At 38.2% G+C, this 13,959-nt stretch overlaps 2 protein-coding genes across 13 annotated transcripts in view; one reads left to right on the forward strand and one right to left on the reverse strand.

Moving 5' to 3' along the window:
• FBXL14 (F-box and leucine rich repeat protein 14) overlaps window positions 1-6,265 on the forward strand; it is a 91,784-nt gene extending 85,519 nt beyond the window's left edge. Inside the window, exon 2 of the mRNA XM_049822690.1 lies at window positions 6,254-6,265. The gene's annotated coding sequence lies outside the window, so the exon portion shown is untranslated. The remainder of the gene's footprint in view (window positions 1-6,253) is intronic.
• ERC1 (ELKS/RAB6-interacting/CAST family member 1) overlaps window positions 1-13,959 on the reverse strand; it is a 305,485-nt gene that overhangs the window by 30,600 nt on the left and 260,926 nt on the right. For 9 of the 12 annotated variants that reach the window (XM_049822647.1, XM_049822646.1, XM_049822644.1 and 6 more), the window contains one exon: window positions 4,443-4,544. In XM_049822647.1, coding sequence (XP_049678604.1) covers window positions 4,443-4,544 — 102 coding nt within the window. Of the gene's footprint in view, window positions 1-2,952; window positions 3,020-4,442; window positions 4,545-13,959 lie in introns of all 12 variants that reach the window. The other 3 variants (XM_049822652.1, XM_049822651.1, XM_049822650.1) reach the window with 1 other exon arrangement.

A 13,959-nucleotide genomic window follows, 5' to 3' on the forward strand; every position in this document is an offset into this window, starting at 1 on the left:
TGCCCACTATACCCATTCAACGAAAGCAGTCCTCCTCATTTCTAATGGGCAGAGGTGACACAAGCAGATTTCTGAACTGCACGCACACTTTATCACATTGTAGGTAGCACAGCTGTGCTTCTCAAGAAAACTAGATGAATTGAGCAGCTTGGGAAGTTTACGTATGGAAGCTTTGCTGCTTCTTTTCCCCACATAGCACATACCTGGTACATATTTACAAGATGATACACACACATATCCTTTCACGTGCATTAGATATCATAAGTGTAAATTCATATTATTTTTTATAAAAGTGAATAATAACTAATTAAGCCATTGGCCAGACCATTTTAGCATTTGAGAAAGATGAAGGGGCATCCTCATGAGAAAACACACTGGAATATGCTTGGGTATAGAGGAGGATAGAGCTTCATCTGGGGAATAAAAGGAGTCATAAGAAATTCAGACAGCAAGGCAACGAGCCTCGAGAAAAAGGCTAGGAAAGACCATTTCTGGATGAAAAATAGTACTTACATTGAACTGTAAACTACCATTTTCTGAAACTACAGGAAGGGCACACATGTTTAGAAACAGTGCCCCACTTCAGGGGAGCTATATCTGATCATGCTGTCATGTACAGAACTGGCATAATTAAATATTAAATTCAGTTAATTCCAGAATGCTGGAGGGGAAAAGGCCTAAACACCAAAACAAAAAATAAAATAATGTTGTTTGCTACTGTAAATATTTTGATGGTCTCCATTTTATCTTCAGTTTTGACCAGAGATGAATACATCCTCAGACCTAAAGGAACTTCAGAAACCAAAGTTATCGCCAAGTCCTATGCTATTAGTCACATTTTTATCATTGTAATACATACATTTAATTTAACACATGCAGGTTAGGAGCTCTGTGACTTACAACATCTTTCCTTTTACAAAGAGAATAAGGACTTTTTTTTTGAATGTATATGGAATATCATGGTAAAAACATGTACTTTGTTGGGAGTAACTGGCTTGGGAAGCATCAATCACCTTTATACTTTCCCTGGTGATGTATGCAAGACAATCTTGAGGCTGACGCGTTTCTCAGAGGAGATGCATGTAAGGCAAGGATGCTGGCTGCCTCATTGTTTTGACTAGGATATTCTGTAATATGCTTTCCTGTGGAAAATGCCTCAAGTACAAAGTAGAGAGATATGCTGTATGTAATGTGAACCACCCATTAATTTGGTAAACTACGAGAAACCATACTCTCAGCACAGTTGCGTTCATAAATGTATCAGCAGATAGGAGAGGAAAAGAGAAAGATCTTGCTATCAGTGTTTTCTACACAACCTCTATGTTTGCTCTAGAATGAAAATCAGAATTATTCCTACCTTCATAGTGAGCATTTTCTTCCTTTTCATAATTTACTTACCTTATCTTTCCTGTTTAATTGCTGTGCTTCAGCAGATCTTTACAAGCATTATCTCCAAAACTTTTAATATCACATTCTAACACACAACCATTGCAAGAGCGGTGATTCAAAAAGAATGTGAAATCAACAGCGAGTGTAAATTAATGAAGCACTTTATCAATTTTTCCAGTAAAGAGATTTTCTCAGTTCAAACCCCAAGGCATGAAATTCAAGTTTGACACTGCCACAGTTGGATTAAATTTTTCAGATAGTTGACTTGAAAAGAAGGATCTGATCTATACAGAGATCAGATCTCAGAGAGACATGTAAGTCTGCAGTTAATTGAGCAAGTGCAAAGAGATGAGAGGGTAGCTTATTCTTTCATGAATGTTTTACAAATCTAATATAAAGTAATAATTTTCAGAAATGTGAGGGTCCCAAATTTCCACAGTTTTTCAGAAAAGTTTTCTTTCACATAATTGATATGGAAAAATCAAATTCTGAGAAAAACTGCCAGGGAACTCATGTGAAATATTTTTTTCTTGAAAAGATAAGTGAAGAAAGAAAAAGTTTCATATAAATTTTAAAAAAACTGTCACCACATCTCAATCTTTTAAAATACTTGTACTTCAAATAAATTTATTCTGCTTTAAAACTGATACTACAAGGCATAAATGAATCCTATGTACTGAAGCCTAATAATCGATATTTGACTTCTGTAGCTCTATATCAAGGCTCCTGGTCAGTAAAGGATATTTTCTTCTTTGCTAGAGAACAGGCATGAGGAGAAGGGCTCTGTCCTGTGTACTGCCTTCTCTTCTGGAAATGGGGGTTGTTGTGGAGACAATTTGATGGCAGAAAAGAGAAAATTGTGGACATAGACATAGAGAAACAAAACGTACTTTAAATGACAAATAGCTACCAATTTCTCCCCCATTGTTTTGAGAGAATGAGGGAGATGGAAGGGAGAGGGAAAGGTTAAGAGGATATTCCTCTTTGCCTTCAAATTTACAGAAAATTTATATTCCTAGTGCATATCAAGAATCATCTGTTCTGAGCTGATAAATAGCTGTGACTAGTCAGGTCGGCGTGCACGGCAGCAATCTCGGCAGCAGATCTCAACATGCTTAAAACCTTCAGGAGGAACTTTATCTTCAGGAGGAACATTATCTCTGAACAAATTCTTTACTAACCAGAATCGAAAAAGCATTCATAGATTTGGCTACAGTGCAAACTGCTTTGAAAAAGAATCTGACTGAAAACATTTCCTCCATGCAGTCAATGACAAATGATATGAGAGACATTTCCTGTTCTCTCATACGCATTAAGAGTTTGCTTTGCATAGAAACTCGATTACATGCCCTGGAAAGTTCTCCCCACAAGATCATGAAACAATGACATGATGATTAGAAGAAGAAAATCACAAGCTACACATAAACACACAAGAAACACCCTCATGCAGAGACTATGCAAGCAAGGGGGAAGGAGCACAACCAGGTTTCACAAAGCACAGCGAGCGAGATGCGAGAGTGACTGTTGGAAACTTTTCTATTGGCAAGAAAAGTTGATTCTCACCGTTCTGAACAAAATGGCTGAACTAAGAGCATCTGACTGGTTATGCCCAAATACCCTCCTCCTCATCCTAGTGGTGCAGAGGTGGCAATGGGAGAAAAGCCCCAGAGCAGCATGGGAATGAAATAAAGAGTTGGTTAGTATTTAAAGCACATATGTAAGTACAAATAGTAGTACAAAGTGTTTAATTCCTTAGGCAATATTCTGAGCCACCTTGAGGTACAGCTTGCTTTGCTCTCTTGTAGGCTTTGTCAGCTTTTAAAATGCCCCTACACAAAGGGAAAGTGCAATCAGACCCTCCTCCCACCCCCTCCTCCCTATTGCCCTCCCCTGCACGGTCTTTACAAGAATTTCCTTAAATTTTTAAATTTTATCTTTTCTTTACATTTTATCTTTTCATTTCATCTGTGAATGCTACGCTGCATTCATTTGCAAGCATGTACTACAGTTACAGTCTGGAAATGGCTTAATTTCTCTATAGACTTGCAGTGTAAAAACAACAGTTATTCTAACGTTCCTTCCAAATTAAGATTAGGAGAGCCATTTCATTTGCAGTATTAACAACTGCACTTTCCTGAAGAAGGTAAGACCAACATTTTGCAGGGTGAATATGTAATTGTTTTTTGCTATTTTCCTCTTGTACCTTACTCATAATTTCTGCATATCACTAGGTTGGTGCTTAAAGGTCCAGAGTGAGATGCCTTCCTTCAGATCTCAACAATTCCTAGATGAGCCAGAGGGCAAAGAGGAGCGCCAAACATTCCTTCACTTTGTCAAGGCAGTGATTAATGATCACTAATATTTTAATTAAACTGGAATGGATGTGATTACAACATGGGATATGCAATTATCTTGGCATTTTCCATGCTACCCAAGGGATAGGTGATCTCTCTGATAGTTATCAGGCACTCGGCTGTGCTTTGTAAATGACACAGGAGGCTCCTCACTGCCTTGGAGACTGTAAATTGATTTTCCTTCAGTTTACGGTCCATTGAGTTTGTGAGGGAGCAGTCTGTGCTCATTTGGCACAGAGGCCGGGATTTCCTCATGGGAAATGAAGGGAACTGCTCGTATGCAATCCATAGATCAGAAAGCTGATCCTGGAGCATGATTTCCTGCTACTGGAGACAAAAAACAGTCCTGGACACTCCACACACTCAAGCAGTAAACCTGAGTTTCTAAAATCTGAATATGCCAGACAGGACTCGTGTCTTGCATTTTAAGAGAGTAATGTTTCTTCCCTTTCATTGTCTGCCCCCTCTTCTCCACCCACTTAATAACAGCTTGGTACCAGGAACTGTTTGTTCACATTTCAAGAGTTTTCAACGAAGCTGACACAACAGCAACATCCATTTCTGGTTTATAACTGCACACTGGAATGCTATTTTTGTTCCAAGGTACTGCAAATATGTCAGGGAAAATTACATACGACTCAAAATAATCAGCCCCCATTGTAAAAATTACTTTCAAGGCAAAAAAGAGAGACACATTACCTGGTCAGGGGAGGGCTTGTGGTTGGTTTGGTTGGAATGGGATGAGGATTTGAGGTGGTCATCCTCATAGTTGTCAGCCATCAGCTTCATACGGTTTTGAGTCTATTAAAAAAAAAAAAGAATCTCAGTCTACCTTCCAAGGTGATCGTAAGGACTCAAGGGAATAGGGTATTTATGCTATCCTGTATATTCCCAAATCCATACATGGAAAAAAATAAGACAAATGCATAAAACATTAGTAGGTATTACTGTAGAGAACTGGTAAAAACTGACACACACATTCCAACCACTTCACTGGGAGGCTGAAGTAGTTTTGCAATTAAGTGGCTCACCTGACTTGTACCTACTAAAACTTGTGCTGTACATGTGTGTACAAAGAAACTAAATTCTTCCTATGGACCCTTGAGATTACGGTTTGAACACCAATTTGGAGAACAATTCAATGAAAACATCAGTTAGATTTCCCTAAGTCAGTTTAAAAAAAAGACAAAAAAGAAATCAGTTTTTAAAAAAGTGTAAAAAAGCTGAAAATAGGTTATTACTTAAGAAGTCCATACCGTTTCAATATGCAAATCAGTTTTCAACCGATATACCAAAGAGTAGGAAAATTCTGAGACTGGTCAGAAAAATGTGAATTATAGAAAAGCCTTCCTGTGATGAAATTAAGAAGTTAATAAATAAGTCTTTGGGAAGAAAAGGTGACATCATAAAGATGTATAAAATTAAAAACTAAGTACAGTCAAGCAAGGAATTAACAAAATATGAAACAAGATTCTTAGTTTTTCTTCAACTTCTCAGGAAATTTCAAGTTCCAGAGGATATATAATTTTTAAAAACACAAAGTATAAAATCAATTGTGTAAGAATAAATGGAATACCTTACACCTTAACATTACTAGTCTAGGTAAGCAATTGCAATAAACATTAAAATATACTACACGACTGTGTCTGCAAAGGACAGTGTTAGTGAGATAAAGCCCTTTTAACATACTATCCTGAAATGAGGTCCCCAAGCACCTACACACACACACACACACACCCCAACAAGGAAAGAAATCCACCTGGGCAAAATGTCCTGCCTCCCCAGCAGGGCTTACAAAGACCATTCAGGCAGCAAGGACACTCTTGGAGTAGCCTAGAGGGGACCACGAAAGAGCTGGGTCTAGGGTCTCGCAAAGTGATCTGCTGTCCCTGCATCAGCTGCTTCACTTTGACTTATCTGAGTCCACTGTCCTGGGGCACTCACACCTGGAGTGGACCCAAAATGGAGTGATGGCATTTCTCCTCCCAGCTCATAAAGTAGACAAAGACCCATTTTGAGCTTTGTGAAATCTTTGTATTCCAAAAAAATAAAAAGGCTAGCCAGACCTATGTTAGATATGATGCACAGTAAATTATGTACAGCTAGACATATTAAATCATCAGAGATGCACTAAAATTAAATGTCTTAAATGAAGGCTCAAGACTTACTGTAAAAATGCCAGCTGTTGATTCAATCCCTTCATAACTGCATGGTTTCTCACTGGAAACTCTAATTTTAATGAGCATCTCGAGGCTAGAGAACGCAGATTCTACTTGACTGTACTCAGATCATTATAGAGAAGGTCCAGGGTTTGAATCTGGATTTGATTTTATTTTGGATTAATTTAACAAAAGCTAATAGTAAATTGAGCTTAAGCAATAAGCTATTTAATCATACAAAACCTTTATATTGTTTGCTCTGTTTTGTCAAACAAGTTTTGAATTCCAAGTCTGACTCATCATTCATAAATCACTACTTGAAACATGCAACATTAATAGTTAAACAAGCAGTTTATTGTAAAGGCGCTTTCTCCATATTTATTATTTTATTATATTTAAGATTGGCTCTTTTACAATTTCTTATTTGCAATGAGAGCTATTGATTTTAAATGATTTCATATTTCTTTGGAAATTTTTGGTTTTGATAATAAATAATAAATTCTTACATGACTTTCAGCATGTATGTGGAAAGAATTCTATTAAAAAGCAGAAGTTTAGCAGAATGTTAGTACAGCACATTATCTTTTCCGAGAGAAAAAGTAGCTCTTCCCAGAGAGAGGCAGCATGTTTCCTGATATTGCATGAAAAAACTATGTTAGTGGTAATATAGGAAGAGAAGAATATAAAGATCTAAATAGTTAAAGCACAGTATCCCTCAAAGAAAATTTTGAAGTGGAATTGAAGAGGTTGCTTACTTCTGTCACTTAAGTTCAAGTAGAATAACCTACTATTAATACTTGGCAAGAGGTATGAGAAGAGGCTGAGAGAATTGGCCTGGTTTAGCCTGAAAGAGGAGGCTTCTTTAATTACTTGATAGGAGGAAATAGAGAAGATGAAGCTACACTCTTCCAGAAGTGGACAGGACCAGAAATGATGGATGTAAATCAGAACATTCTCATTAGAGATCAGGAAAATTAATTTCGTAATGAGGCTGATCAAACACCAGAACAGGCTGCCAAGAGGCTGTGGCATCTCCCTCCTTGCAGATACTGAAAATGTGACTGGACAAGACCTTGAGCAAGCTGCTCTACTTAGCAATGCTCTCAGCAGGTGGTTGGATGCAGAGGTCCACTGCAATCTAAAATACGTTGCAATTCTTGTTATTTGGGCTCTTCATCTTCAGATAATTTTATAGTTATCAAGGCTGGAGTTTTCAAAAAAAGAGGGAGCTAAGTTCCAAAATTCCTCCTAGTTGCTAAATATGATTTAGCTGCTTAGCTCCATGGAATCATAGAATCATTTAGGTTGGAAAAAACCTTCAAGATCATCGAGTCCAACCGTCAACCATGCCCACTAAACCATGTCCTGAAGTGCCTTCTCTATGCATTTTTGGAATATCTCCAGGGATGGTAACTCAACCACTTCCCTGGGCAGCCTGTTCCAGTGCTTGATAATCCTTTTGGTGAAGAATTTTTTCCTAATATCCAATCTAAACCTCCCCTGCCGCAACTTGAGGCCATTTCGGCTCGTCCTATCTCCGGCCACCTGACAGAAGAGACCAGCACCCACCTCGCTCCAACCTCCTTTCAGGGAGCTGTAGAGAGCGATCAGGTCTCCCCTCAGCCTCCTCTTCTCCAGGCTAAACAGCCCCAGCTCCCTCAGCCACTCCTCAGGAGACTTGTGCTCTAGACCCTTCACCAACTTGGTTGCCATTTGAACATTTTAACTCAGAACAATCTCTGCAGCATCCCAATGATGACAATCATACAGGATCAGTTCACCTAGAAGGGCATTTTCTATGCTCCCCCTTTAATCCAGCCTGACCTACCACTGCTTCTGCTGTTAATCTAAGAGTGCATGTTTGTGATATACAAGTCATGGCAAGAAAACACCAAAATCAGTATTGTGATTTCACTACAGGAACTAATTCACACATTTATCATTGGCATTAGGCAAAAATCAAGAGACGGAAGAAAAGCAGTTTATTTCCTGATAGATACCACTAAAAATTATATTCCAACATTAACATTCCAAGCAGTGTTGCAAATATAATATATAATATAATAGTTTTCTAACTCTCTTTATGTCAAACATGGAAATAAAAAGCTTCTGCTTAGGACTGGAATACTAACTGATGAACTTCTAATTGGAAATTTTTGAAATAACTGGAAATACATGAACTCAGTTTCTCTCCTATTGCTCCTCTCCAGAAAAAAATGTTCAAAAGGATGGAAATTTCTAGAGCGTATGACTGTTGCAATGATTTAAAACCAAACTGTTTACTTTACTGTGGGGAACCACTCCAACATCCTGCAGTCCTGAACTGCTTTGTCATGGTGCTATTATACAATCTGCTCCCACCTTATGAGGTTATGGCTCAGATCCTAGGGCAAACATTTCTACATCACTGTAAAAAGTATGAACAACAAAGTGGTTTAACCACTGTGTCCTGTGAGAAAATAAATGAGCAGTGCAGACAAATCGACTGTGTCAGAAGTGCTTTTGTCTAAAACCTCCAGAGCTTGTAAGCAGAACTAGTGATGATAAGAACCGGATGTCAGATCCAAATTTTGCTGAAAAAATACCATGCGCCTTTACAGGTACCTTCTTCATGCATGTGCAGATAAAATGCTAGAATGAAAAAAATAGGACAAAACTCCACAACTCAAGAGGTTTCTTGATTTTTTTCCAGAAGGTTTTTTTTTTTTTTTGACAGAACAGATTTTGTAACCTTATTCCTTGCCCTCCAATCACACCCTCCACCAAAACCCCACACCTTGTCAAAGCCCTTAACAATGCTCTTTAATCTCCCAACAACCACCGCGCAAAAGAACAGTCCCAAACGCTTTAGACCAGTGTCAATCCTCAAAATTACTAAAGAGCCATCGCACTCTTTCCTAACTGAAAGTCAGGAATGACTGTGGAGAACATGCCACAAGATGTCTGCAGACCAGAGTCTGTGAACCACAGGCCTAAAGCATAACATTTGCAAGGGTATTGTATCTAAAAAAGCCCCAACTTCCTCCGGTTGTATATTAGACTATACTCCAGTACTATCAGATCTTGACCACCCTCCCTTTTTTTCCCCCTGGAACTTCTGCAATTGTCCTTCTGCCTCTCCGATACACTTATTCTTAATGCCCTTCTTGCTTCTTGTCATTATTTAACCCTGGCCTCTTCCCTATCCCCTGCTACAGCAGGCAGCTAAATTTAAAGAAAAAAGCACCAGGAGAAAATATGAGATAAACTTGTTTTAGTCATAACATGAATGGTCAGCATCAGCACTTCATTTAAACGTGCTCTCTTTTCTTTTGTTGTTTTGTGGTCCTGCAGGGATTTCACTACATTTTCACTATGTTTTTTCTGGTTATCATATAGTTTATTTCTGCCTGTATTCTATAATCACTAAATGCTTGGGTAAACAAGGAAATTACCATGGAGTAGGCTATTTCCAACACAGCCAACACCTGAAAACTTTCATTCCAAACAGCACATGTGTGATATTTTAGCTACCAAAACTGTAGCCATGGTGAATTTTGTTTAAGAATCACTAAGGTCCTCCTCCATGGATGTACTGCTTCAAAGCACACTCTCATATGTAGGTTCCTAAGAGTAAGTTATTTTATGTTCACTCCAGGCTACAGTGGTAGCTTGTTTGTACACCTTCACCCTAAAGACCAAATTAATAGATTTTATCACAGTTAAATTATTACATGAGAAAAACCAGAACTGATGCTGATGCACAAAGTGTAGGCGAAAGTCAGGGACATATTCTGGAATATAGCTGGTAAAATCTAAAGGAGTCCTGCCCAGGTCTGACAAGCTCTTTATAGTGGAATTCCACATATAAATTTGAAACCCACAGATTTAACTACAGACATTGTTTATAATGTATTTTAGAGAATGTTTTCATTTGAAAGCTTGCACTGTTGGATGTTATAATGAGAATACATACCTTTCTTAAGCATTTCTGCAGGATAGCTAGTGTTCTGGTAACCATTACCCTGGCAAGTTTTTGAAACCAAATTTTATTCATAGGAATCGCACATTTCTGTATCTCTAAATAGGACCTCTAATAAACAGCAGATACTAGCTCATAAGCTCTACATTCTCTACATTAATCTAGTCTTCATACTCTCGTCGCAGTGACTTATTTAAAGAGTTCACATCAAATCTGTTTCTCCACTGTGCAACACAGCAGAAACCATGACATCAGTGATTGCTTTCTCATTTTTTGTAAAATATTTGAGCAGGGTAATTTCTGGCTTTGCTAACCAGTCTAAACAAGCTTTATTAATCCTTTAATGTAGAGTTTAAAAAGCCCCACATTAAGTAAACATTAATATAATGACTGTACTTGTGACAAATGGATAGGTGGTGGAGACAGTGTGTCAGCCAGTTAAAGGAGTCATCCCTTCCCATTTCAGTCCGAGTTGAATGTTTCACAGGAAGCACACACATGCAAATGCAACAGTTTAAAAACCTTTTCACCACTAATAACATAGAAATATAATGAAGAAACTCAGGTGATTTTTTTTCCTAAGTTGTGTGCCAAATTCAGTATCTCTGAAAATTATGTTCTTGCAAAGACTTTCAGATAGTCCTTTTCTGTTTTCTGAAAACACGCAGTGAGCCATACTCCCTGTAAATATCCAACCAGCTCCCTGATGGAGTCTGGCTGTCAGAAACACAGAGAGAATAATCCCTCCTTGCCTGTTACTAGAACGTGATGCCCTGCATAACTACCTGGAGTATATCTATACCTACTTTGAATATACGCCTACCTTGAGTGTATACCTATCTTGAGCACAGGGTCTCTGAAAGATTGTTTCAAGTATTTTACCCTACGCCCCCTTCCTATTCATGATATTTAATGATCTGGGAGACATTTTTCAAATTTGTCAAGAGATGGTACATGCTGAGTTGTTGGTTTTGTTTGTAAAGTTTAAAAGACACATCATTAGTTAGGTTTGGCTTTCCTTTTGGCTATGTTTAAGATTAGCCGCTGAGATTCCTCTATTAGCAGCAAACACACACAATGTTCAGCTGCATAGGTATGAAAACTGTTCCAGTTACTACAGTTCTGTACATCCTGGAGCCTGGGCTTCTGTGAGCCCAACAAAGAGCACGTGCAGCGCACAGCTGCTCGGGTTTGTCACAGCCTGCAGGATTTAACACAGATTCTACCCGAGATACTGCCTTCTGCATCGACTGTTGGCAATGTTATAACAATGTTACATTATAAAGTAAAAGACTTATCAGCCCACTTAATTTCTGTCTTTAATGATTTCATTTTTCTGTTCATCTCCTCACATGTGATAATTACAGAGAAACTTCATTCTGGAGAATTCATACTAAAAAACCTTTGAACTAAACTAAAGGAGGCAGATTGTTTAGATAAAATCTATTGCTCTGAATCCTGTATAGAGAAAACTAGTGACACAAAAGACAACCCTAATCAGATGTTGTGTTTGGGATTCCTTATTGTGTTATACCACATGAACATTATAGCATGCGTTCCTTTGGCTCTCTTGTACTCCTCTTTAGAGACACATCAAGCTGTGTTCAACACTGACTGATCAGTGGTAATAGAACTGCCTTTCTCTTATTTCTTTCACAAGAGCTAGAATCTGCCCAGTCCCAGATTTAAAAGATTAAAAAAAAATAAAATTAAAAAAATCCTTCCTTCTCTCATGGCTAACTACCCAGAAGCAAACCAGCTATGTTAGTTCTTCGGCATCTTTCCCACCACATGTAAGGGTCTTCGTCAAGAAAGCTCAGTAAGGTGTGTTTTCCTGTATCTCAAAGATGTCTGAGCAAGGGCTGGACTCTGAGAACGTTTACCACCATATTGTAAACCTAATTTATACAGACTGGGTGGCCTATGCATCAAAAAAACCTTTCACGCAAGATCAAAAGGAGAAATGGTATCCTGTGACAACAGCCTTAGAGAATCCTGGATCCCTCACACTACACAAAACCAAAAGAATTATTTACTGTAATTGATCTGAAGACAGCAACAGCAAGCACAATGAGCTGCTGTTCTAATTCTTAAGATGAAATAAGAGAACTGTTTATATTCATCTTCCAGTAGTGAGCATATAAAACCTCTATACTCCAGGATTAAAGTAAGCAGGTAAGTAGTTTTCGTATTATAAGCCTGCCCTATGGTGCTGTTTGTTAGGGCAAGTCTGATCTCAATTCCACACCACAGCAGTGAAGGGCCTTACTGCAGAATTTCCTGCCAGAGAATATAAGATCCGCATCCTTTGCTGCCACATGCCCCGAAAGCAGAAAAGACTAATTTATTTAAATTAGCTCAACAGCAACTGTTTTTTTGCTAAATCACACTGCTACATCCACTCTCCATCTATTGTGGCATCTTCATTACTTCTTTCATCAGTTAAGAACTGATTTCTTTTGCAGACAGCATGGCTACCCTTGAAGAGCATAGGAGTCCACTTTATTACTCATTTTATGTTGGCTAATGAAATCTGCGTGCTTTGGATTTGCATTCTACATCTTCTAGGCACGGCCTTCAACCCTATAATAATCTCTTTCTCCAGCCTGCCTCCCCCATGGTGTCTCCAGGCGAGAGTCAGCTGGGACCAGTGTGAAAGTATGTATGTTCTGAATGGCCAGCCATATGTGTATGCTACAGCCAAACAAAATATATTACAGCTCAATTCTTCTTGCCTTTCCCTGTGTGGGAGCACTACTTCGGGCTTTTTTTGCCTCTACCCAGCTGTGGATGTTAATTAAGTTCCTATAAGTTACACAATCTTTGAGACTTCTTTCCCTCTGTCAAATTTGGTTGAAAATGGTCAATAAATTGAAAAGTTACTTGGTGGGAACTACAGCTCAGCTGAGCAGATGGATAGCCCTCTCATTTAAACTCTTCTTGTGAGGACTTTACAATAAAAGCTGGTCCAAACTAGCATGTTTTGTTCAAGTTGTAAGAGTTTGGATGTAGTCTCTCAATATATCCTTGCATTAAATGTTGCATAGAAGTGGAGTTTTCTGATACTGGGCTTCATGCCTTTAAGATCTTGGGACAATGGGAGGCTGAATTGCTACAAATCGTCAAGTGAACAGCAGCCAGCCTCTCATGTTTAGTTCATGTGTCTGCCTCTTTAGCCTACTTTGATATACACCACTAAGGATCACTCACTTGAACAAAAAAGTGAAATGCTACTTCTGTAATAATGTGAAAGGAAATACCAGTATTTGTCATGGCCCTCGTTATTCAAACTGTTGCAAACTCCTGGTTGTACTTCTCCCCTTGCTCATTTTTCCCCTCTCACAGGGTGTTTGTGGGTCTAAGCTAAAAATTTCATCTTATATTTTATCAATTGAGAGAAAAAACAAAGACAAAAAAGCAGTGAGAAAAACAAGCTGAAATGTACTTTGGAGCATAAAACCTCCTAAAATCTTTGATAGGTTGGTGGTACATGTATTTTACAAAGCAAAATGTAAAAGATATCTCAGGTTATGCTAAGGCTGGAAATACATTCCAACACTGTAACGATCTTGTGATTACTTTAAACTTGTGCAATTTAAGCACCAACATTAAGTGCCAGAAATAAGGTTAGTCTTACAAAATCTATAAATATCTGAAGACAAACCCTCTACATTACCTACATCATATCACATAGATCAGGCAAGTATTTCTATCAAAAATAGAACAAGCTTTGTTTGACATAGTTGATGGGACTCCTGTTATGTTATGACTATTTACTTGAAATTTCTCCTTTTCCCTTTTCACTTCAGCTTCACTCTACACCCTGCTCATCTTACTCTCATCTACCTTACTCTGTTCCTCTTTCCTTTGTTATTCTATTTGGTTCTCCCTTCCAAAATAAATCCACTTGCGTATGCTCAACTTCACAAAGCTGCCTGTATAACACAACTGCCTTAGTTACTCTGCTTTTGTCTCTTAAGTTTTCCTCCTAGTTTGAAATCAGAAAGTTTCTCAGTCCAGTGATACCTATGAAAACTGGATGGCAAAATCTCATCTAGGAATTTATATACAAGATGCATCCTACTGTAAAATCTTA

The sequence above is a fragment of the Accipiter gentilis genome, chromosome 18 (genome assembly GCF_929443795.1).
Source record: "Accipiter gentilis chromosome 18, bAccGen1.1, whole genome shotgun sequence".
In the NCBI taxonomy this organism is placed as follows: domain Eukaryota; kingdom Metazoa; phylum Chordata; class Aves; order Accipitriformes; family Accipitridae; genus Astur; species Astur gentilis.